Source organism: Mustelus asterias, chromosome 10 (assembly GCF_964213995.1).
Source record: "Mustelus asterias chromosome 10, sMusAst1.hap1.1, whole genome shotgun sequence".
In the NCBI taxonomy this organism is placed as follows: Eukaryota; Metazoa; Chordata; class Chondrichthyes; order Carcharhiniformes; family Triakidae; genus Mustelus; species Mustelus asterias.
Window position 1 is genome coordinate 84,436,207 of NC_135810.1, and position 26,764 is coordinate 84,462,970.

At 42.1% G+C, this 26,764-nt stretch overlaps 1 protein-coding gene across 1 annotated transcript in view; it reads right to left on the minus strand.

The window, feature by feature from the left end:
- Positions 1-26,764, minus strand: part of LOC144499728 (rho GTPase-activating protein 20-like) — an 89,026-nt gene that overhangs the window by 56,896 nt on the left and 5,366 nt on the right. The window contains exon 2 of the mRNA XM_078222074.1: positions 17,543-17,625. Coding sequence (XP_078078200.1) covers positions 17,543-17,625 — 83 coding nt within the window. The remainder of the gene's footprint in view (positions 1-17,542; positions 17,626-26,764) is intronic.

The window sequence follows — 26,764 nt, forward strand, 5'->3', positions numbered from 1 at the left end:
AAAACCTCATTAAAATGTAGGCATTTTAAAAAGTAAAACTAAAACAGCAGTTTCCTTAACACGCAACTGCAGAAATATCAATCAAGTTTAAACTTAAAGCTACGCCTTATTCCTAACACCAGCAAATACAAATAATTCTAAAATCACATCTATTTATCATAAAGATAGACACTGAAGCAGGTGCAGGAGATGGGCACAAGTGGCACCTTTGTGCCACAAAATGTTGAATGACCATACCAGGAAAGGCTAGGTAAGAGGAGGCAGGAGTGACTTCCAGCAGTGTGCTATACCAAGCATATCAGCTACTTAGAATGACCTTCCCTAACCCAGTTATAAATGGAGTCATCCACGTGGGAGACATGACCTGCACATTGAAGCTGAATTTTCTGAAAACATGCTTTCCATATTGTTGAGTCCCGGATGACAACAGAACTATAACAGAAAATGCTGGAGAAACTCAGCAGGTCTGACAGCATCTGTGGAGAGAGAATAGAGCCAACATGGAGTCTGGATGACTCGGGGTCATCCCAACTCAAAACATTGGCTCTTTTCTGTTTTTGTTTCAGATTCCAGCAGCAGCAGTATCTTGCCTTCATCTTTACGATAACCGAACTCATTGTTTGTGATTTTGTCTTGTTATCAAATTCGCATGATAGACCTCAACTAAAGTTTGGTGGAAGCATTAAGTGTTCTAGAGCTTTGATGTGGCATCTATGGTAAATCCAGGATTCTGTGCCATTCAGCAGGGTGGTAAGGATGGTAACTGGTGGAGTTTGGATTTAATCTTCAGCTTAACGTAATACTGCTTCCAAACATGAACATGGGAGTTGGCCTTGGGCAGAACTTGCTTTCTGGATGCATGCACGGTTATCTTCATTAATTGTGGCATTCTTAGAGAGCACAATTGCAAAGATATGAAAATTTTTCTACAGCCTTCAGCCTAATGCTATCACTGGACATGTCTGGTTCTTCATAGCACGTGGCTGGAGAATAAAGATCTCCAATTACTGCCTGTGACTTTGGTAGTGGCACACAGCAAATAAAGAGCTTCCCTGAATAGAACCTAATGTTGACGGCAGCAGACATATCTCTGGGGGCTTCCTGAAGCATTGCAGCAAGAAAGAAAAACAAAAGAGTTTAGCGAGCCATGATGCATTCTTACATTACGCTGCTATTTACTGCAAAGGCTTCAGACACCTCTACACATCCAAGCATGCCATCTTGCAGTAGGTGCAAGATCTTTACAAACTTGCTCCCCAAGCTAGGATATCTGAACAAGTATCACAGACTAGGTGGACTTTCATTGTCCAAGACTTTAATTAGGTCAATAAACAGCATATATAGATCTTAATGTTGCTCTCTGCACTTTTCTTGTAGTAAACGTCATATCTGCTATCCCGAGTTAACCCTAAAGCAGCACTATGATTCCAGGAGCATAGCTTCTATGAGGCTGTCTAGTTTAATAGGCTTCTTGTAAAGATATTACTTGTATGCAAGTAATTGCCATATACATTTTTGGGTTCTTTCTGCTTCCCAGATGTGGACCTGGTTGGCAAATTGAGGTGCTGTAGAATTTTTTCCTGATCCCAAGTACTCGAAGATGACCAGGTTGAACAGGTTCTGCACCATCAAAAATCTCTGCTGGAATGTATTCTGGGGACAGCGATTTTGCCTTGTTTGATCGATTCGATTGCCCTTACCGCCTCTTTCAACATCAACATTTCATCTTGTAGTATAAATCTTGCCCGATTTTCTTTGTCTTCAGCTCTGACAAACGGTCATCCAGGCTTGAAGTGTTAGCTTTATTCTCTCTCCTCAGATGCTATCTGACCTGGTGAGGTTTTCCAGCATTTTCTGTTGTTTCAGATCCCAGCATCTGCAGTATTCTGCCTTGATCAACATTTCTAACTTTGACAAGTAGAAAATTCCCCTCAAAAAGTCTTTATTTTAACCCTTAGGAGGCGAGTCCTTTACCATATAATTCCTGGAAATATACTGTTGTCTATGTATTATACAGGATAGATTATTATACACTGGTGGTGATATAATGAAAATCTTATTAAAAAACGTAACAATATCTATGCCTGTTGAAATAGTCCAAGCAGGGCTGTTTATGGGATCCGTTTTTCTTTTCCAATGAAGGAAGCTTATGAGAAGTGCAACCTTCTATTGTTTACTTATATCAAGATAATATTTGTGACTGAATACATATTTAGAGCTGGAATAATTACGAGTCAAACAGGACAAATACTCTGGGCAGGGAAGCAGGATTTTAAATTTATCTGTCGGCAGGAGGTAGATTTGTTTTACGTACAATAGGTCAACTCAAGAATTCATACTCAAAGCAGCCAAGTGAAACTAAACTGAAGTTATATAAATGAAAATGAGCATTCTGCAAAACCTCTTGAACCTCTTGACCCTGAACAGTTATTAACTTGATTAACAAGGGAACTTCAAAGATCCTAAACATTGCATATTGGACAAAATGCAAGTGTATTAGTCAATATGATTGCAAATTGAAGCAGTAATTATTTAATATGAATGATTAAGATGAATTATCTTATATTTCCAAAGTGGTTAAAGCGTCAAACATTACAAAGCCCTTCTTTAAAAGTAGGTAGAAGCTAATGGAATTTAGCTGTCAGTGTATGAGAAATATTTCACCAGTAAGGTAAACATTCAGGTTCCTACTGGACAAGAACCAGCAACCCTCTTCATTCTCACCGAATCCCACTGCTAAACACTGCACTGAGTTATCGGCACTTAATGTTGATTCCTGTTAATTAAACTCGCATGTTTATAAAATTCAAGAATTATCTTTATAGACTGTCTATTAATCCAGGTTTTAACTGAGTTAATTGTTATTTATCTGATCAAATTGTAAATGCAAGCAATTTGGAAAGGAATATGTTGTTACTGTTTTGCAGTGAGGTAATTCATTTTATTGCACTAGATACCAAAAGGCTAAGGGATAAAGTGTTTTTTCTATTCCATTGCTAATAAATAGGACTATTGCCAATCTGTGTGGATCACTTGACAGAGTTGATTACAGATGGCCACAGAAATGTATTTTTATCTAGTGGTTTACAGTGATAGGGAGTCTTTGCACTGCTATGGCAGTTGGGAGTAAGAGCTTCAAGGGAGGAAAACCGTCTTTATTATATTGTAGCACATTTTTTGGTGTTTCTATTTTCAAGTGCATGATTAAAGAAGTTTCTTGGTTCTTCCCCACAGCACATAACGCCAATTTTTAAATACAACTATTTTCCAATATCTTGTGGAAATATGTTCCAAAAGAAATCGCAAAATGTGACAAGAGCATTTGGGAAATTTCCACTATGGAAATGCGTCATGCAATGGCCCCCGGCATTACTGTGCTGCATTGTCACGGAGCAGAATTCTATGGGTCTCCACCGACAGCTTTGCAGGTGAAGGGGCCATAAATATCACTGGGTGGCCTTCCTGCCATCCTCTTGGCTACCCCCAACCTGGCTGTGATTTTACATGGAGCGGGCAAAGCCCACAGCACTTAACAAAAGGTGGAAATTGCTAGAAGTGTCCGACAGCATCTGTGGAAAGAGGGGCAGAATTTTGTTTCAGGTTTGTGGAGATCATAGAATCCCTACAGTGCAGAAAGAGGCCATTCAGCCCATCAAGCCTGCACCAACCACAATCCCACCCAGGCCCTATCTCCATGACCCCATGTATTTACCCTCCTAATCCCCCTGACACTAAGGGTCAATTTAGCATGGCTAATCCACCAAACTAGTACGTCTTTGCAGCATGGGAGGCAACCCACGCAGACGCATGGAGAATGTGCAAACTCCACACAGACAGACACCCAAGGACAAAATCGAACCTGGATCCCTTGTGCTGTGAGGCAGCAGTGCTAATGACTTAAAAGCTGCTTTCTCCCCCTGCAACCGCAATTTTGAGGCTGACTAGAGGAGTTTAGGGGAAGCTCAGCAGGTCACCCTGTTCAGAAGTAAAGAGGGTGCATCTCCCTCGTGGGCCCTCTTTTCCTCATTGGGCATCATTCCTTGGCCTGCCCCCATGGGTGGTCCCTTCCCCCACCCCCGGCCACTCCATCAAGACCCCCGATCCATGCTCCCTACCCGCATAGGCCTCACTTCCCCTCTCCATTGGGAGATTCTCCATCCCACCCCCAATCACACTTACCTGGTCCCAGATTGTACTTGGAAACTGGAGATTTCTTGTACTTCCAATCCTGGCCACCGCTGCCCCTGGCGCTGCTGGGACTACAGAGCTGGCCAATCTAGTTGGCCAGTAGCCCTCAGAGGTGGAGCTTCCATCTGAGTGAGAGACGTGGAAAACGTGTCTCCAACCAAATTAACGGGTTGCCCACCCCTCCATCTGTTAAATCATGCCCAGAGTGATTGAAGAAAAAAAGGATGACGGGAATAACTCCTCAGGGACCGGTGTATCTTCACCAGATTTCCTTTATTTACAAACTCTATCCCACCCCAAGAGTGCTTCAGGTACACAGTCAGAAACCAGAGTGCTAGTGGACCCGACCTCCCATATTTATATGCAGATGAGGCTCCCTGGTTGGGCAGGCAATTTTGACCTCAATCAGGGAGCTCATACTCCAAGAGGCCAACCTCATGTCTCATTGAACTCATTACAAAGAAGTTCTTTAGAACTTCACACTTCATTGCTGAAAGTTGAGAAATGCAAAGCAAGAGCAACATCTGTGTCTTGTTGACAGTTAGAAATGCTCAATGTTAATTATTTGCCCCAAGAGACATTTAACACCTACAAGACAGAAAGGGAAACAACACAAGTAAGAACAAGGTAGACAACTTCTGTTTATTCTAATTTGACTTCCTAAAAAGCACAAGTTGAATTTAAGAAAACAAATAAAGCCACTGAGGGAATTAAGTAGGAAATGAGAGAGGCAGGGGAGAGCCAGACAGCATGAAGGTAGGAGGTCTCTGATCATCCACTCAGGGAGGAGAGTGTATGAGAGCTTTTTTTGGGTGGGGGGGGGGGGGGGGGGTGTGCGGGGGGGGGGGGGGGGGGGGGAGGGGGGAGGATTGGAAGGGACACATTGGCTTAATTTTTACTGCCCACCCCCTTGTAGAATTGGGGAACCAATAAAACATTAGTGACTGGCAGGAGGCAGGCTTGACTGCAAATGGACTGCTCATTTCACAAAGGCATAAGGAAGGCCCTATTCCATGGGGCCACCGGCATTTTGCTAGTGGCACGTCAGTGTCCCCATTACATGAGGAGGCCACCAGCCTCATGGAGGCAGCCTGCCTGAAGGCCGGTAGGACCTCACAAAGCTGGTAGGAAGGCATCCCCCCGCAACCCCAATAATTCCACTGGAGGGTTTTACTTGTCCAATCCCCCTGCATGCTGAGGTGCCTTCTCAAACCCACTCTGCCTGGTGGGGTTGCCAAGGCTTCAAAGTGGCTGGCTCGTCCACTATCCATAATTGGGCAGCAGGCCTAGAGGCAGCCAATTAGGAGGCCATCTCTGGGAAATTTGCCAAGCCAGTTCCTTTGCCAGCTAGTGTGGGCTCTGGACCTTCAAGTGGTCCCAAAGCCCACGTAAAATTCAGCCCATTTTCTCACTAACCCCTCCACCCCCACATAATGCAGTCTTCAGCCATTGCTGGCTTCTTTTTCCTGTCAGAATATACCATAGACCCAACACTTCCTTCCCAAAGGGAAGGGAAATAATACAGATAGAGGCAAAAGATGAGAGAGGGAAACAAAAAGATTTAAGAGAAGGGAAGGGAAGAGAGAAACAAAACAAAAAGAGACAGAGGCACCTGAAGCCAACAGAGCCAGATAAGAGTGTGAAATTGGTGCAATGGGCCACGAGAGGATTTAATTTGTTAAATATGCAAAACCCAACAACTACAGGATATCAATCTGGTGCTGGGTTGCAAGTCAGAGAGTGAACCCATTTTAGTTTTTACTTCCAGTGCTTTTCAAATTCAATTAAAGGGCGCACAAATGAAGGGGGCTTTGTGAAATCTAGAAATCGGAGATGGGGAGGGGCAGCAGGGGAGAGGGCTGGATTGAGACTGGGCATTCGAGGAGAATGGGTTTCCTCAGGTCCTACAGAATTGAATGTCAGGACCTGATTAATGATCTCCCTGCTGCAGAACCCCCCCCTCCCCCCCCCGATTGGGTTGCCAGTCAAGTAGGCCTTCAACACCAGGCCACAGCCAAAGAATGGGAGAGGAAGAAGTGAAGCAATCGGAGGCCATGGTGCGACTGGAGATGAGAGGATTAACATAGAAACATAGAAGATAGGAGCAGGAGGAGGCCATTCGGCCCTTCAAGCTTGCTACACCATTCATCACGATCATGGCTGATCATCCAATGCCATAGCCTAATCCTGCTTTCTTCCCATAACCTTTGATCCCACTCCCCCCAAGTGCTATATCTAGCTGCCTCTTGAATACATTCAATGTTTTGGCATCAACTACTTCCTGTGGTAATGAATTCCACAGCCTCACCACTCTTTGGTTGAAGAAATGTCTCCTCATCTCCATCCTAAATGGTCTACCCTGAATCCTCAGACTGTGACCCCTGGTTCCGGACACTCCCACTATTGGAAACATCCTTCCTGCATCTACCCTGCCTAGTCCTGAGAGAATTTTATAAGTCTCCATGAGATCCCCTCCTCATTCGTCTGAACTCCAGCAAAAACAATCCTAACCTAGTCAATCTCTCCCCATACACTAACCCTGCCATCCCAGGAATCAGCCTGGTAAACCTTCACTGCACTTCCTTGAGAGCAAGAACATCCTTCCTCAAAAAAAGGATGCCAAAACTGCACACAATATTCTAGAAGTGGCCTCACCAAGGTGAAGTCAGGGGGAAATCAGAGGCCAGCGTGTGGGAGGCTCAGGGGGAGAAAGAAAGGGTCAGCTTGGTGTCCAATCACGATGCTTGGTGAGGTGCTGAATCCAGTGGATGTGGAAAGCCACTTACCTCCTGGATTTAACAGTCCTTGCCTTCCTTTAGCTTCCAGGTTTCCTGAAGTCAGAAAATCCAGGCAGCCAAAGTTACATTTAAATTTGTGGATCATTAGGGATTGCTAGCCTCATTTCTAACCTGCCTCCTGTGAATGAGTTAGTCTGCCCCACCGGGTCCAGTCTCTATTTAAACTAGAAATGGGAGAATTGGGGATGATTGGGGTCAGATTTCAGATTGTTAGCATTAACCTGGCACGTGATCCAAATCCAACTTGTTTTTTCTTAAAAGACTTAGCTTCCCCCATTATATCATTACACGTTAAAAGCAAATATGACTGTCAACATTATTGTCCATTTGTATCCAAAATAAATATTATTTTCATCCAATTGCAATTATACTCTATGACTGGCTAATCAAAAAAGCTGAAAATATGTGGACAGTGAGTTCTGAAAGGAACACATTATTTTCCTACAAACATTACGCAACTGACCAGCATTCCACACAAATAAATATTTCTGGTCTTGCAGAGAGCAAAGAAACTGAAGTGACTTTTGATAAACTCAAACCATGGAGACCAGCTAATGCAGAAAACTATCCTGTTGTTTAAGGTTTTAAAAGCTGTGACAAGTTCAGCAACACCCACAATAGGAAGAATAAGATTCAAACAAAGCAGAAATCAACTTCAAAAAGAAACCAAATGCAGTAATTGTCTATGTTGAACAACATCTCATCATTGCCATCTTTCAAGATACTAGCGAGGGAAATGCAAGTCTGTATGACTTCATTTCCATTGCTTTTTTCAGCTGAAAAATTATTAGGTAGGTTATATTCATAAATCCATCCAGAGCACATTCTAAGTCATGGCATGTTTGTTTGCTTGGGTGATTTATGACTAATGTGCCCTCATTTAGCTCTTGTACCCATTTGTTTAAGTGCCTGGCTCCTTTAATTTTTTTTAATGCAGCCACACACAGTAACTTAAAGGGGCCAACTTGTGCAACAGCCTGTGTGGGTGGGATGGGGTGGGGGTAGGATCTTTCAGGTTGCTGGGCAGTCACACATCGATGAGTAAACATTCTTTATGGTCATTGTCATGCGCACGTTAACAGATAGTAGTTCCTGAAATTTAACATTTTTAAAAAAATCAAGTTGAAGAACCACAGTTCAAAGCACAGCGCACCATTGGACTTGTAAAGAGAGATGAGGCAAATCATTAGGTAGTGGTCATGTGATGGCAAGTTTGGACTATAAAAACCTGTGAATGGTAGAATGAGCCGCACTAAGATCTGTACGTGGGCAAGATCAAGTTGTTCATAAAATGGTCAAATGACTCGTTACATTCTAAAGTCCAGGCCAGGCGTTTTCAAAGTGGGGGTGTTGAAAATGGGTCGCTGGGTAAATTCTCACTGCCCTGCAAACGGATCCTGTTTAAAAAAAAACACAGGATGTTGTGGGATTCTGTTTTTAAAAAAAACACAGGATGTGAGATCCTGTTTTAAAGGAGAATGCAGGATTTTGCGTGACCCCGTTTTAAAAAAAACACGGTATATGTTCTGTTTATAGCGCACATTTTGTAGAAGGCTCTATGACAATGAGGGCCTCTCAGATGATGACATAGCCGGTATGAGGACATTTTAAAAGCAAATTACTGCGGATGCTGGAATCTGAAACCAAAAGAGAAAATGCTGGAAAATCTCAGCAGGTCTGGCAGTATCTGTAAGGAGAGAAAAGAGTTGACGTTTCGAGTCCAGCTTTGACAAAGGGTCAGCTGGACTCGAAATGCCAGCTCTTTTCTCTCCTTACAGGTGCTGCCAGACCTGCTGAGATTTTCCAGCATTTCCTCTTTTGGTTATGAGGACTTTTGATGTGGAGGAAAGCTCAGTGTTGCCTGATACATTTTCCTTTCATTAAGTGCACGTGATTTGAATTGTAAGAATTAGAAGAGAGGTGTATTTTTAAACTGTACAGTAAATCCTGTTTAGTTTGTCACTGCAGCAGCAGCACTGCAGCTTGCCTGATCAGTGCACTCTGCCAGAGTCTCAAATTTCCTGCCGTGAAGGCCGGCTATAACTTCAGAGTCTGACAAGTGTCAACTTATATCACAATCCAACTCTTACTTTCTCCGTGTGCATAAAAATATTTTGCTGTTGAATCAATTTCAAAGTGAATTGACGCCTGAAAAAAAAACAGGACAATCATCTAGACATTTTTTGTTTTAAATTACAACCCTACGAGAGAAAGGATAATCGACACATTAACCACAGACTTCATTGGATGCAGCAAAATGTTGTTACTGACGTGACAGATCCCACCTACCAGGGAGATTTATTGATGGGATGGCAACAGATAGAGATAAATGACAACTGCCCTAAAGTTTCCACTAAAAGCAGCACGTTGATCTGGTAAGCTCAGCATTCCAAAAGGTGCTTCTTAAATAACTGTAGGTGGCTGATGCACAGTAAATGAGTATGTTGTCTGATTTTGGACGTTTATTTTGACAATATATTGATGAGGAGTTTGCAAAATTCTCACACCAATTTCTTGTGTGTTGGAAAATGGCTCAAATAAATTGGAAAATGGATCTGAAAGGGACCTCGTGACGTTTAATATACTGTACAAATGTTAGGACAAAGTGGAAAGATCGTATTTCATTACACATGACGTGGATCGCGAGGGATGGCCATTTGGTAAAAGCAGATCGCCGGAAAAAAAGTTTGAAAAACGTCGGTCCAGATACAAGCGTGGGTGACTATCACATTTTGAGTTGATCTTTCAAAAGAGCAGGAAAGGGGAGAATGTAGAAGCAAGAAAATGAGGCAGAGCTTCCTTATGAACTAGACTTTCACACAATAAACATTCAACCTACTGGAGTTCCTTCTCACTATGAATGAAATGTTAGGAGTAATGCTTTAACTAAAAACAAAAACTTTCCCAATGTGTCTGTCCACAAGGACTTTCGCTTCAAATTCACTCCATATCAAAAAATCTGAGAATGCCCACAGTTCAAATATTCACCCAAATGTTAAAATCCTGGAAAACACTTGTATTGGTGTTTGCTATTATGGGATCTTTACACAGTAATCTTAGTTTTTAAATATTATTAACTGGTTATGCTGTCAGCTTTCCAATGACCCCCTCAGTTGACACTGAGCAATTGAAATAACAGTAAAGTAAAACATCTGTTCGAGTGTATGGATCCTTCTGCCAAACAAAGTCAAGAAGTTCCTCTGTGCAAAGGAAGTATTGAACAGTCAGACATCCCAAGGAACAGCAGTGGACAAACCCGGACAAAACACAAGACTAGTGACTTGGGGGTGGGAAGGAAAATTCCGAAGTGAAACTTGTAATTCAATCGCTGTCAAAACAGTTACAAAATGTGGTTTAGTGCCCATTGGAAATTACGGAGTTGCCAGAAAAGTGGGTGGGGAACTACTGATTCTGGAATTTAGGAGGGGGTGACATTTCTTGTTTGAATAACGTTAACAAAGACGGTCTGAATAAGGTTTGTTCCAAAAGTCTGTTTCACAAACCCACAGCTCAATTTTGAGTGATAATTTCTGAGTAAATCATCTCACACAAGGTAATGTTTTCTACCTGTTTGCTCGGGCAGAACCCTTGTCCACTCAATGTGATTCTTGGGAAATGAATCCTCCACAATCAATGGATAACCATGGCAGGTCCATGAATGGCTTTCTGAGAAGCACTCGGAGTGGAAATAGCTTTACGGTGGAAGTGAGAACAGGTGGAAAATCCATCCTCTAATTATATATTTGCGCACATCTTTACGATCTTTGCAAAGCTTTTAAATAGAAAGCCATCCTGACAGTGCACGCCTGATATTTCACTAAAATAATGGAGCTGTCAATGCAATCCCAGTACAACTGAGTTGTTGGCTCAGTGGTATTGTCAGTTATGAAAGCATGGTCAGTCTATTTAAATATTAATGCAGCATAAATCAATTATCAAGCCTCTATACTTGATAATTCCACGCCCACCCCCGACATAAATTATGGCTGTTCCCCCTTGGCAGAGCTCAGGTGAATGCATTGCTCAGGGGTGGGGGAGGTGAAGAAAGAGAGAGTCATGCCCGGGCAGTGCCCACAAGATTGTTGCTGGGGAAGGAGACAAGGGTGTTGTTCTGTTTTTACTTTTTTTTGTATCAGGATGGCCAAATGTCATTCCAATCTTTAAAAAACTCAATCAGAGCCTGCCCCTTGGATTCCACCCTCCCCACTCTGGGTGATATTGTGATATAGAAAGCCACCATTGGGGCTTATGGCTTCAACTCCATCCTTCCCACTCACTGCGCAACGCTGTGCATTAAAAACTGAAAATTCCACCCTTGATCTTTTTTGCACCCTCTCCAGTTTCTCTATAACCTTCATATAATATCGTGGCCACATTCTGATACTGCACTGCATTCTCACAGTTCTTTAGCCATGAAGCAGGTTAATGTAGTTGGGGAATGTTGTTGTATTCAGTTGTCCTGATGTAATATTGTAATCAATGGATGTGTTGCTTGATTTGACTACAGTCCTGCCAGCACATGCAGACGCTTGTTGTGCTTCTAGAATGTCATGTTCTTGGAAAGTATTTTCTCCTTAAGTATGAACAAAGAACAAAGAAAATTACAGCACAGGAACAGGTCCTTCGGCCCTACAAGCTGCACCAACCATGCTACCTGACCAAACTAAAACCCCCTACACTTCCAGGGACTATATCCCTCTATTCCCATCCTATTCATGTATTTGTCAAGACGCCCCTTAAAAGTCATTATCGTAATGTATGCTTTAGCATCCTTGTTAATTGCCCAGTTAAAGAAAGAAAGTTATTTATACAGTGTCTTCCGTGACTTTGGGATACTCCAGAATAGCTTATAGATAATGCAGCACTTGCTGGGCAAACAGGTTGTTTTTTGATTCTTTAAAGGAGCCAACATTTGTGACTGATTCATGCTGCCTACCTTCAATAGCCTGGTCCATGCTAACAACTACGCGAGGGTGAAGCTGTGCAATATGCAATAGCAGCTTTGGACAGGCTTGCGGCATTCTGCTTCATTGATCAAGGCGGTAGAAACTTTGTGGAAAAATGCCAAGCCAAACCTCAAACTCCACACATCTCACTGTGTTGTTCTACAAGTGCCGGCCTTGGGTTTCTCAGCGGGATCAATAGTCATGGCATCAGTGAATAGCCCTGGTCACTCAATAGTTATACATCCACATTTTGGTGTAAAATGAATTACATTTACCCCCTGGGCACTAATAAGCACAATTCTGTAGTCACTGGCTAACTGCACAAGCATGTTTACCTGTACTAAGGGTGAAGTGGATGGTGATAATCTATAAGATAGCCACGGGCTGTTTTAAATCCTTCTCAAGTTACTTTTTTGCTCCTTCTTCTGCATCTAAATTAACAATCAGCCTTTAGCCAGCAACATGAACAACATCTCCACCTTATCATGTACATGCCACAATGATATCATATCAAAGCACATTTCAGGCGCTGCAAGTGCTGCCTAATTGTCAAAGAAAGGCATGCCAAAAATCTGTTCTCAAACCAATTTCTTGGAAATGTAGGCACATCTGAGCCTGCCAACCATCATCACATTCATAGAATCGCACCCTGACGTTTAACTGTACACAGTTCAAGCATTTGTTTTACAACAAACTCCTATTTGAATCGAATTACTGAAAAGCATATGTTATCAAAAGCAACTAGATAAACGCCAGTTTTGCTCTCCAGAATTATGTCCAAATCACTGGCCATGGATTGGTGAATAATAAAAGCTTATGATGCAAAGCATCACTTCTTATTAAACGCGACAGCCATGGCTGGATCCAATTTTCTTCATAAATATATCTTGCCCTCTGACAACATGGTTTGTACCATGGAGTGGCCAACTGCATTAAGCTTTGCCGAGTGAGACTCAGGAGCCCCAACTCTGGCATGGCAGTTTTCGCCATGTTTATTGCAGAGGAAGACAGTGGGTTAAGGTATAGGATTCGCTGGCCCCTGGTATCCCTAGGGCCTCTTTTCGTTCAGAGCTTTTTGTTTCAGCCAGTCCCTTCCAAATAGTCTGCAACTGTCATGCAATTGTTTGTGTCAACGTCCCCCAACTTCATATATCGCTTGGTGTCCTTGTCATGGGAGGAATAGATACCCAGTGGCCAGTTCACCATACAGAAGGTACATGGCCATCAACTATCCAATCAACATGGTTGAGCCAACACAAAAGTCACTGGCTTGCCAATGAGAATGTGGTTGGAATTAGCATGCTGCAGCACGAGTTGGTGACCTTCCTGCCACAAGATGCTGAGGATACATCTGAGACCGCGAAGGAGGCAACTATTCAATCTTTTCTCCTGCTTAAGAATATGTTATCCAGGTCTCCCTCACTGTCAAGTGTGCTGAGGATGCAGGCTTGGTAGACTCACAGTTTGGTGTTCTCTAGTCAGGTTCCACACTCTATTTTCAACTGGAACTTAACAGCTCAATGCCCAGTGTTGATTGCAGCATCAAGTGTGATTGCTGGTGAATGTGATATGTGAAGCTATCAACAATGTCCAGTATCACATTGTCAGTGTTGATTGATGGCAGTATGCATTTGGTTTCCTGATGCTGATGGTCAAACCAAACTCTTTAAAAGGCACGAGAGAGAGTTTGTTCATTTGCCATTGAAGATATTCTTCAATATGGAATGCTAGAGCGGCATTGTCAGCACAGAGCAACTCTGATGACAATCTTATGCATCTTGGATCTCAAGCAAGCAAAGTTGAACAGCTTTCCATCAATTCTGGTGTGTAAATAGGCACTCTTTGATTCCATAAACAGGTCATCTACAGAGAAGACTATGCCACCAAGGGCTCCTCTATACAAGGCATTTGCTGATGGACCTGCTTCCTTTTTGATCCCTCACTACATTCCCCTAGCAATCCTTGGGCAAAGGATATCCTAGCAACATTATAACCAGTAGTCATTGGTTAGCAGCCTGTTGGACTTTTACCGGCTTTTAGTACGTACATTCAGAGCTTTTTCACTAGGATCCATCTTTAGTTGATGACAATGGACTACTTGGCTTCAATGACAGGTTCCATCATAACGATGAAGCCTTGAGCCAGTCAACATGGGAAGCAAGTGCAGAAAACTGGGGATTGTAGATGGCATCTTCCCAATCATCAGGTGTGGGGAATACTGGACAATCGAGTCAAGGAACTATCTAGGTAGGCAGTGTGGTTGACATTTCTGCTTTGAAAGTTGCATCCCAACTCTGGTTCACACCAGGGAGTGACCTATATTACAGTAAGCACAGCGATAGATGTGTGTGTGTGGACAATGCTATCCAGAGAGTTGTGTCAGGTGATGATCAGATCCAGTTGGTGTCAATGCCCTGATCTTGGATTTCTCCAGGACACCTTCCGGCATGGTTTGTTCTGAAAAGCGTTAGCAACACAAAGCTTGTGGTAACAGCAAAACTCAAGTCGTCTCTGTTCTTTTTTCTTTCCCAGTTCATGATGTCCATGACAGTAGGACTGTGCGTCATGGTTCAGGCCCAGTCTGAGTCGAAACCCCCCAGCAGGTAAAGGTGTTCTGACTTAGGGATTCTGCTAATAGCTGTGTCATGCTCCTGATGGACTTTTGCCTCTGAAGTGGAGGACAGCGTTGGATCAGATACATGAGGTTAACCATTCCATGTCTGGGAGTTAAGCTCCTGAAGCTTTAGCCTGAGACCACGAGGGACCCAGTTTCCATGAGCCACCATAACGAGGCACAGCTAAGGACTTGCCGATGGAGGCACTATGCTCTGGCAAGGGAAGGCTGACACCTTTGGCTCTCTTTTTCACATTGCTGCCAGCCAGCAATGTGGGCTGAAAATTAAAAGCAAACTGGCAGACAAAAACAGAAAGCATGCCAATTCTCCACTCTCACACACGGCACATATCACACCAACCTATTGGACACACAGGTTTTGAAAAATGAAAGTCAGTTTTAATCTTTATAACATAAGATTGCTGAACTGAAAGACAATACCGTAGATTAAACAGGCTGCAAGTTTTCGGTCTATGAGGAAAGTCACATGCCCAAATCTAATCATATTATTCATCAGTAACTCTCACCAACTTTTACAGATGCACCATAGGAAGCATTCTTTCTGGTTTTATCACAGCTTGGTATGGCTCCTGCTCTGTCCAAGACCGCAAGAAACTACAAAAGGTCGTGAATGAAGCCCAGTCCATCATGCAAACCAGCCTCCCATCCATTGACTCTGTCTACACTTCCCGCTGCCTCGGAAAAGCAGCCAGCATAATTAAGGACCCCACGCAACCCTGGACATTCTCTCTTCCACCTTCTTCCATCAGGAAAAAGATACAAAAGTCTGAGGTCGCGTACCAACCGACTCAAGAACAGCTTCTTCCCTGCTGTCATCAGACTTTTAAATGGACCTATCTCGCACTAAGTTGATATTTCTCTACACTATGACTGTAACACTACATTCTGCACACTCTTCTTTCTTTCTCTATGAACAGTGTGCTTTGTCTGTATAGCACGCAAGAAACAATACTTTTCACTGTATACCAAGACATGTGACAAAAATAAATCAAATCAAATCAGTAATAACCACCTCACCCTTTTAAAATATCACTGTCATTTCCAAAGGTACGTCTGTTTCCCATACAATTACACACAGTTATGTTAGTCTCTATTAGTTTCATTCAAAATGTACCCTCTCGGTGCATTCTCCTGCAGCAATAAGCTGCTCTTTCAAGGAAACATTGAATGAGTTATTACAATTTTCATACTGTATTTTTGGTACTAGATTATGAAAATGGATGGTGCTCACTAACATGTTATTCCCAAACAGATTTTAAATGCAAAGACCATTAAACCTGTAAGAAACTTGTAGTGGGCTGCAATTCTTTTCCATTGAAGAGCTCAACACAGCATTAAGAAGGGTGACTCTACAGGGAGGACATAACCGCAAAATACTTTGTTGCTTCACATGTTCTGGAAATGACAACTTTATAAACTCCCATGTTTGCTTGTCAAAATATGTAGTATTTTTCATGTCTAACAGGAGACTCCTGTGCTACCCATGATCCTTACTAAGTTTAATTTCAGTTTGTATGTGTGCTTGTGGCTTTACCATGGGCTGCACCTCCATGCCAGAACACATCATATCTTGAGATGAAGATATATACATTTTCATATTGCCTGTCATTTTAATGCAGGCCTATGCGAGCAGTCCAGTAGCTAAATGTTTTGTTATATTGATGCAGTGTAAGTTCTGTCATGAGATTTTCCATGTGGAAAACTCCCCTCTTCCCCAAAAAGGAAAGAAAATGCAGCTATATAAAACCTTGGTCAGGCCACATTTGGAGTATTGCATGCAGTTCTGGTCGCCACACTACCAGACAGACATGGAAGCTTTGGAGAGAGTGCAAAGAAGGTTCACCAGGATGTTGCTTGGTTTTGAGGTGTTGGCTACGAGGAGAGGTTTAATAAACTAGGATTGTTTCCACTGGAAAGATGGAAGCTGAGGGGAGACCTGATAGAGGTCTACAAAATTACGAGAGGCATAGACAGGGTGGATAGTCAGAGGCTTTTTCCCAGGATGGAAGTGTCAATTACAAGGGGGCACAGGCTCAAGGTGAGAGGGGGAAAGTTTAAGGGAGATGTGCAGGGGTTGTTTTTCCATGCAGAGAGTGGTGGGTGCCTGGATCGCGCTGCCAAAGGATGTGGTGGAAGAAGGCACATTAGCAACATTTAAGAGGCATCTGGATGGGTACATGAATAGGGAGTGAATAGAGGGATACGGACTGAGTAAGGGCAGAAGGTTTTTTTTAGTTTAGTTAGGGTATCAAGATTGGTACAGGCTTGAAGGGCCAAAGGGCACGGTAGCACAGTGGTTAGCACTGCTGCTTCACAGCTCCAGGGACCTGGGTTCGAATCCCGGCTCGGGTCGCTGTCTGTGTGGAGTTTGCACATTCTCCCTGTGTCTGCGTGGGTTTCCTCCGGGTGCTCCGGTTTCCTCCCACAGTCCAAAAATGTGCGGGCTAGGTTGATTGGCCATTCTAAATTGCCCCTTAGTGTCCCGGGATGCATAGGTTAGAGGGGTTAATGGGTAATATGTCGGGATATGTGGATAGGGCCTGGGTGGGATTGTGGTTGGTGCAGACTCGATGGGCCGAATGGCCTCTTTCTGCACTGTAGGATTCTATGATCTCTAAGGGCCTGTTCCTGTACTGCACTTTTCTTTGTTCTTTTAAAAACGGAATAATCATAAAATCGAACAATACAGAAGGAGGCCATTCTGCCCATTGGATCTGTACAAGCTCTTTCAAACAATAATCCAATTAATCCCCAATTCCCTGCAACATTTTTCAGTTATTTATCCAGTTCCCTTTTGGAAACTTGAATTGAATAATGCAATGTGTCTCCTCATTTCCTAACAGCCCATTATGGATTTATTAATCTGTTTGGGAGCAACAGTTGAACTCCTCTCTTCAATCAAGGAATGAAGTGTAACAATAAGGAAGTGAATAAGAAATGATGAAATAGTGGATGTGGAAAAGGATTTGATTTACCTGGATAGTGTTCTGGACTTAAGTGCTTTGCTTATCACCAAAGAGGGTGCCGACTGTCGTCTCTGGGCCAGACTCTTCATTATCTGCAGGTAAAAGTGAAAAGATAACAATGATTCATGCAGGTGAACTGTATCCATTTGTCCTCAACATGGGGAGAAAGTAATAATGTTTGATTATCCTATAGCAAGCTTCTGTCAATTAATTATGGCATGCTAAGAGTTCTGAGGAAGGAGACTGCTACATGAAGCATCTGCTAGTTAAAGCTGGCGCACGGTAATCTGTCAGATTTCTGACTAAAAGCTGCATATGATAGATTGTCTGTTCCTCTAGTTCAACCACATTTCCATCTAAACAACCCCAGAACATGAATCACCTTCTCTGAAAGGTAAACTACCCCATGGCTAAGATCATCTGAAAGACAATACACATCTTTTTAGCCTGTCTTGATGCTCTCTCCACTCCCATTGTTTTGTTTCTTAAAGACTGGATTAGTTGTAAGTATTCGCATTCCAACCATTATTCATGTAAATTGAGTCTGTGTCTTATAAGTTCTGTTTGTGAACAGAATTCCCACTCACCTGAAGAAGGGGCTCAGAGCCTCGAAAGCTTGTGTGGCTTTTGCTACCAAATAAACCTGTTGGACTTTAACCTGGTGTTGTTAAACTTCTTACTGTGTTTACCCCAGTCCAACGCCGGCATCTCCACATTAAGATCATCTGACTCAGAACTGTGACAGTCGCAGAGGGAAATAATGACAGGGCACCTTACTTGTGTGACACATTAATGGAGCAATCTTTTATACCACAGAGTGGTAGCTTATGAATAAACACACCTCACAACTACTTGCACATTGGATTCCCATTCTTAAAAAGGGTCATCAGGGAATTGCCTACAGTGGAGAATAGAAAGTTAGAGGTGCAGTTACGCTCAGCTTATCTGGCATGCATCTACCAGCTGACTATTGATCGGCATTGGCAAAGCTCTGGCCAGAGGTTACTTGCCACCCTTTCAGATTAGAAGGTTGAACAGTTCAGAGAGGACCAATGAAAGAGGAAAAATAGCTTTAGGATGAAGAAATCTGCAGAATGTACGATCACCCCCTGCATAAATGCTTCAAGAGAGAGGTAGGAGATGTGAAATAGAAAAACCCTTGAAAGAAATGTAATAACTATGTGTCCATTAATATGGTAGCTGATTCTAGCTAGGTTTCTATCATATCGCTGCTATCACTTGATTTAGTTGCAATATTAGATTGAATCTTATTATGAGGCTGCTTACTAAAGGGGATTGTGGAGCTTTTTACAAGTAATTTAAACAGATTATGTTGACAGATGGTAGGGATATTCCCTGCCTAAGCTTAGAGAGACTAAGTAACAGCATTTCACACTCCAGTTTCACGAGGAAGGATTCTTAATTAATTTAATCAAAGACTTTTTAAACATGACGAATTCTACAAAGTTCGATTTACTAATGATTGTACATCTATTCTCTCTCCAAATAGTTAAAAAAGAAACTAACAGACCTAATGGATTTTCCAGTCTTTTAAAAGCATAATTTCACACTATTTAACATTTAGAAATATTGGAATTAAAAGAAATAATTATCTAGTCAGTCGATTATTAGACAAATATCAAGCAACAATGTTCATCTATAATTAAAGCACCTTCTTAACAATGAAAATTACCAATGTGATACTGCACCTTATGGGGCCACGGCGAATCAGAGAACAACAGGCATTGCTGAATTCTGTTAGTTACTGCTTTACATCCATTTTTAGGAGAACCCACATCGAGATTTTTATTTAACAACAACATTAAACAAAATATTTTATCCAAACATGTTGATGTTCTCACCAGATTTGCTGATTTAGTTCAACATTTAAGAGTCAGCACCATCACAACAGAAGAAGAATCTTCTTCTATAGGGTGGCACAGTGGTTAGCACTGCTGCCTCACAGCGCCAGGGACCCGAGTTCAATTCCAGCCTCGGGTGACTGTCTGTGTGGAGTTTGTACATTCTCCCTGTACCTGCATGGGCTTCCTCCGGGTGCTCTGGTTTCCTCCCACACTCCAAAGATGTGCAGGTTAGGCTGATTCGTCCCCTAGTGTCCCAAGATATGTAGGCTTTAGGGGATTAGTGGAGTAAATACATGGGGTTACGAGGATAGGGCCTGGGTAAGATGCTCTGTCGGAGAGTCAGTGCAGACCCAATGGGCCGAATGGCCTCCTTCTGCACTGTAGGGATTCTATGATACTGTAAACACCTAATCATTTATACCAACGAAGTAGCTGCTACTTACACAGTAAGGCACATCCTTGATTGTCACTACATCAGTGTGTTCAAATCACCACACTCAGTCAGTGTACATATAGGACCCTCACCATATTTTAAAATCAGATATTTTTCTGTTATGCTTGATTTTTTTGATGCAAGTTGCTTTCATACATACACGAGCTGGCAATAGTTACAATTGCCAGTTAAGGTATGGGAGTTTCTTAAAGTTAAAGTTTATTTATTAGTCACAAGTAAGGCTTACATTAACACTGCAATTAGGTTACTGTGAAATTCCGAGTCGTCACTCTCTGGCGATTGTTTGGGTCAATTCACCTAACCAGCACGTTTTTTAGACTGTGGGAGGAAACCAGAGCACCCGGAGTGAACCCACGCAGACATGGGGAGAATGTGCAAACTCCACACAGACAGTGACCCAAGCCGGGAATTGAACCCAGGTCCCTGGCGCTGTAAGGCAGCAGTGCTAACCGCTGTGCCCCCAACTTCTTCTTGACTGGACAGATCTCAGGTTTGATCCCTGATCTATACTGACTTAATTCGTTTCTGCCGGTGTCATTTTCAAAAGAGAAAAGAATTGGAATTCTTTCACATCATTCACAACCTCAGAGCCACGTCAATTAATTATTCCTAAAGTGTTAACAACATTGTGTAGTTAGGAGTGCTCCAGTTGTCCTCACTGCTTTTGAATTAGGTGAGGAAAATCTGGGAGTTCTTACTGATGATAGCAATTCAATTACTTCAGTCGGAAGTATCCATATGTAGATGTCAAATGAGGGAAAGATTGGATTTGGCTGCAATGCCCATGCAGTTGAATAGTCCATTGACTCAAATGTTGATGTTCAATTGGGTGAAGCAAATGTCAACTGAGCTGCTATAGAACCATGCCCTAACAGGGAATTATTAGCAACAGCTATGTGTATTTAGTTTGTAAGCATACGGCTTCTGCTCCTTGCAGCCAGTTCCTGCCAGTCGTTGAGCATGTTATGGATGAGGAACAGAGATGAATGTCACCCATACAGATTAGCGTATTGGCAACAGGGTTTTCAACAAATTGAATTTTATATAGAGTGAGCGATGGGAGATCAGTCAGAGGAGAATTGGAATAATCAAGTCACAAGTCCCACTCATCTACCACTGCAGTCATTGTGGGTTTACATCAGGAGTAGGTCTCCCAATGTTTCCAATTTAAAATTCTCAATCTTGCATGGGCATTCCTTAATGGCTTTGCCCTTCCCAGTCTGTGCAACCTCTTCCAGTTCAATGCCCCCAGTACTCCGGGTTCCACCAACTCTGGTTCCTTGTGCCCTCTTTTCCCTTAGTATTGGCAGCTGCATTTCCATAGCATGTTTCTCAATATAGATTCCTACTTTAAAAAAAAGACAAGTGGATGTTTTTGACAGGACAATTACACTTACACTTCTACAGTAAAAACAGAGAACATAGTTTACAGCCTTGTATAAAATACCATACAATATGAATATCATACTATGCATGCATACTTTATTAGATTTTTAAAGTTAAAAGCCCGTTTTTAACACTTCTACTGCTTCACAAGGGTAATAAGCTCTTCTTTCTCAGTGTGATTGAGGTTGTCAGAATGAACTAATCCCATCAGCTGGAAGGTCAAACTCAGCTGTTAGAGAAAAAGCACCAGGAAAACTAATGGGACTAAAGGTTGACAAGTCCCATGGACCAGATGTTCTGCATCCTAAGATCTCAAATGGCTGCAGAAACTATGTTCCCTTCCAAAATTCCCAACATTCTGGAAGGATCCTAGAGGATTGAAAAAACTGCAAATGCACCACCACTGGGAGAGACAAGGAAGCAGAAGCTATAGGCCAGTTAGCCTAACATCTGCCATTGGGAAAATGCTGGAATCCATTATTTAGGAGCAAGACATTTAGAAAATCTTAATACAATAGTGTTAACATTATTTTGTGAAAGGGAAAATCACGTTTGATAAATTAGAATTCTTTGAGAATGTAACAAGCAGGGTGGATAAAGAGGAACCATTAATATATTTGGATTTTCAAAAGTCATTCAGTAAGGTGTCACATAAAAGGTTACTATGCAAGAGCTCATGGTACAGGGATAACATATATATATATATATATAGATTGAGGATTGGTTAACTAAAAGAAAGGGAATAGACTTAAGTGGGTCATTTTCAGGTTTGTAAATTGTGTGCCACAGTGATCAGTGCTGGAGCCTTAGCTATTTACAATCTACATCAATGACTTGGGTGAAGAGACTGAGCATATTGTAGCCAAATGTGCTGACATTGCCCTGAAAGGTGGGGGAGAAGGGGAAAGAAGGAGAGCTGGAATAGAGAAGTGGAAAAATGGAAGTGAGAGAGAAGGATGATAAAATGGATAATGAGATAATGAGATAGTGGCATGCCTTATGAGGATAGGCTGAGGGAGTTCGGTCTTTTCTCCTTGGAGAGACGTAGGATGAGAGGAGACCTAATAGAGGTGTATAAGATGTTGCGAGGCATAGATCGGGTGGACTCTGAGGCTTTTTCCCCAGTGTGGAAATGGCTGCTACGAGAGGACACAGGTTTAAGGTGCTGGGGGGTAGGTACAGGGGAAATGTTAGGGGGAAGTTTTTCACACAGAGGGTGGTGGGCGAGTGGAATCGGCTGCCGTCAGTGGTGGTGGAGGCAAACTCAATAGGGTCTTTTAAGAGACTCCTGGATGAGTACATGGAGCTTAATAGGATGGAGGGTTATAGGTAGGCCTAAAAGGTAGGGATATGTTCGGCACAACTTGTGGGGCCGAAGGGCCTGTTTTGTGCTGTAGTTTTCTATGTTTCTATAAAACAAAATAAATGGAAATGGAGTGAAGGTGGAAGGGAGAGTTCATGCTCTGATGTTGTTGAACTCAACGTTCAGTCCAGAAGGGTGTGAAGTGCCCAACTGGAAGAGGAGCACTTTAACAGCTTCCTCTTCTCCTCCCCCACCCCCCCACCCACCCCCCCCCAAAACCCCCCTTTCAAGGCAACTGCTACATTCCTCATTTACACTCCTTTTGTCCCATTCCACCAACACACCCCCACCCTCATAGTATAAATCTCTGCTGATTCTCTTGGCTCTCAGCTCTGACAAAGGGTCATCTAGACTCGGAACGTTGGCTCTATTCTCTCCCCATAGATACTGTCAGACCTGCTGAGATTTTCCAGCATTTCCTGTTTTTGTTTCATAAAGCTACAACTCTACATGTCCATAGAAGTACAAATTGCAATCTGTGCCAGAGAGACATGAAAGAGAACAGCAAAGACATCATACAAGTTGGACGTCTTTCACCAGCACTGCCTATGAATATCCTGGACTTCACAAGAAGAGACAGCATCACCAATGAAGAAGAGCAAAGAGCCAACTAAGACTGGCAGGATATGGATGAATGTCCCACAAGAACGACAGTGAAATAATCATCAAATCGAAAAAGGAACCAGCCAATGAAGATCTGGTGAAGTGCATTTAAGGAGAACCTTTAAGAGCAGGACACCACCTGGACTGGAGCAAAAGAAATTTCAATAGACTGAAGCCAATGGTGGAGTCTTTCTGCACATCAGTTTAAGTAAGACAGTCAAGGGTTATGTGGGGGACAGGCAGGAAAGTGGAGTTGAGGACACAGTCATATTCTTCGAGAATTGCAGAACAGGCTTTAGGGGCTCAAAGGCCTATGGCTGCTCCTATTTGTGTTCTGAACATTTTTCTCCTATAGTTGATTGCACACAAACACAGCAGGAAAACCGAAACAGGGAAAATTTAAGTTGATTTGGCAATACAAGTCTCAGTTATCAATGATTTTGTTTTAGTGTCCCTCTCTGGACAAGTTGTATATCACAAATAGACTTATAAATGAAAATGCTAAAGCTTTGAATTATACTCAAATAAAAATTTCAGAAGCTGTTAACTGATTGAAATTGAATTTTTGTGAGGTAATGATGGATATTTCCTCCTTGTGACTGTGTTATAAACATTGTCACGACATTGGTGGAATTGCCACTATTTGGAAATGGTAATTATTTTTTAATAATGCACTGAGATTCTTACTTTTAGGGTTTTGTGATACTGTGCTACTACAATCTATCCCGTCAAGTCCCCCTAATCTCCAATGAATACAGGCTCAACCTTTTCTTGTGGTGTGGATCACTGACTGTGCGCGAGTGTCAATCAGGTTCAAAACATAATCAAAAAGGACTCATGGATTGACGGCCTTTTATCTGAAAGGAGTTGGAATTCAAAAAGTGAAGAAGTGATGCTTCAGTTGCACAGAGCCTTGGTCAAACCACATCTGGAGTTCTACATTCAGTTTTGGATACAGAACCTCAGGGGAAAAAAATGCATCAGCCTTAGGAGTACAGTGTAGATTCACCAGAATGATATCAGGGTTTAAAAGGTTTCAATTATGAGACGCAGTGACATAAACTTCATTTCAGAACATTGAGAACTACAATTTTGAGGTAGTGCTGCACTGTTAGAGATGTTGTCTTTCAAATGAAAAGTTAAACCAAGGTCCCATCTGCCTTCTCTGGTGAACGTAAAAGATCACATGATGTTACTTCATAGCAGAGCAGGCGAGTTATTCTTGATGCCCTGGCCAATATTTACATAAGAACACAAGAAATAGGGTCAAAAGCAAGCTATATGATGCCTCAAACCTGCTTCACTATGCAATAAGATCATGGGTGAGTCAACTGTGGCCTCAATTCCACTTTCCTGCCTGCCCCACATAACCCTCATCTTCCTTGCTGATCAAAAATCTTTTTAACTCAGCCTTGAATATATTCAATGATCCAGTGCTCTCTGTGATAAGGACCCTTTGCATCTTAAAATGGGAGATCCTTTATTTTTAAAGCTGTGCCCCCCTAGTTCTTGATTCCCCCAACAAGAGAAACATCCTCTCAGCATCTCCTGCACCAAATCCCTTCAGAACTCTAAAATGTTTCAATAAGATCACCTCTCATTCTTTTAAACTCCAATGGTTATCAGCCCGAACTGCTAAAACTTTACTCAGAAGACAACCCCTTCGCCCCAAGAATCAGCCGAGTGAACCTTTTCCAATACTTTTCCTTAAACCAGATTTGTGTTGGGTCCCCTATTATTTGTCATTTATATAAATGACATATATGGGGGGCAGGATTAATAAGTTTGTGGAAAACACAAATATTGGCTGGCTGGTTAACAATGAAGTTGAGTGTCTTGGGCTACAGGAAGATGTAGAGAGGGTGATCAAATGGGCAGATGAAGTTCAACTCTGAAAAAAGTGCGAGGTGATACAATTTGGAAGGAGTAATTTGACAAGAAAGTATTCAATGAACAAAAGTTCTGAGGAACAAAGCAACCCTGGCATGTTTGTCCATAGATCTCTGAAGGCAGAAGGGCATGTTAGTGGAATGGTGAAAAGGGTATATGGGACACTTGCCTTTATCAATCAAGGAATTAGAATGCTCCGCAATCATAAAAGGTGCTAAGAAAATGCAAGACTTTCCTTTCTTTTGATCTAACTGAACCATTGAAAATGATCAAGGGTTTTGAGAGAATACAGAGAAACAAATTCCTCTAGTGGGGGAACCTAGAAAAGAGGACATTATCTGAAAATTAGAGACAAGCCATTTAGGAGTGAAATCAGGAAGCACTTTTTCATACAAGGTGGAAATCCAGAATCTGTTTACCCAAAAGGCGATGGATATTGGGTCAACTGAAATTTTCAGGACAAAGGTGGATGGAGTTTTGCTGGGTAAGGGTTTCACAGGAAGTGAAGCAAAGGTGGATAAATGAAGTTGAGATACATGATCTAATTAAAGTGTTGGAACAGGCTCCAGGGGCTGAATGACCTATGTGAATTACAGTGCCAAGTTATATTCTGTAATTTAATTATTTTCCATTTAGTTATGCACACCTAGTAGAGATCTTTTTTAGCATTGTGTAGTAATCAAGGAAAGAATCCATACCATCTACATCGAAACTAATCATAATTTGTAGATGGATATGAAAAATTGAATTAGTAAACAATAAGATTCCTTCCTCTATGTTCTTGGAAACCATAGTCCCAAAGTTCCTAGCTTGGAGAGAATGTTAAGCCTCATCTCGATTAGGGAGGGTCTGGAATTTAGAGTGAACACCAGTGATATACTGGGATCCTTCTTCATTTGTTTTAACCTTTCAAAATCCATTTAGGGTGCCACCGGCAGATCTTCATGGCCTAAACAAGCCTGTTGGGGATAGTTCACTCACTACCTCAGGCACCTTTGCCTTTGAAAGATCTTGGTGGAACGCACACCAGGCCATTTACCTCCGCAAAATTTTATGGAGATGTTTAATCACCTTTTTTGGGGGCAAATGGCTCCTTTTTGGAGCTGAAGACTGAAAAATATGAATTACTTATTTGGGGCTAGACAGGCCCTCAGGCAGGACATTGTGGGCTACTGCATCTTAGCAGGTGCTGTTCATTTGCCCTTGCAGATGTTAGTAGCCCATGCCACTTATACAAATGATTTCATCCTTGGGATTTGGGGAGATTTATTTGCCATGGAACTAGGAGTCTACCCTATCATAAGTCATACGAGTGACCAAATTAGTGAATAGCAATTAAAAGCTTATGTTTTTGAGCATTTTAATGTGTTTTATTTTCCAGGTGAGGTGCAGAAATTAATGTTGGGAATAGTAATGGGTAGTGATGCCAAATTTTAATGGTAAAAGCATTTTATTATTTTAACTTTAGCCCATATGATATTTAAGCCTATAGACCTAGTTTTATAATTAAAGCATATTTAAGTGGCAGTTACTTGGGATATCGTAAGAATGACCGATTTCTTCTTACTGATCCAGAGTTTACATTCCTAAACTGCTGAAGAGAAACTCCAGACTCTAAGCATCTCTACACAGAATGCTCCTACACTAATTACTTCCCAAATCTATCGTAC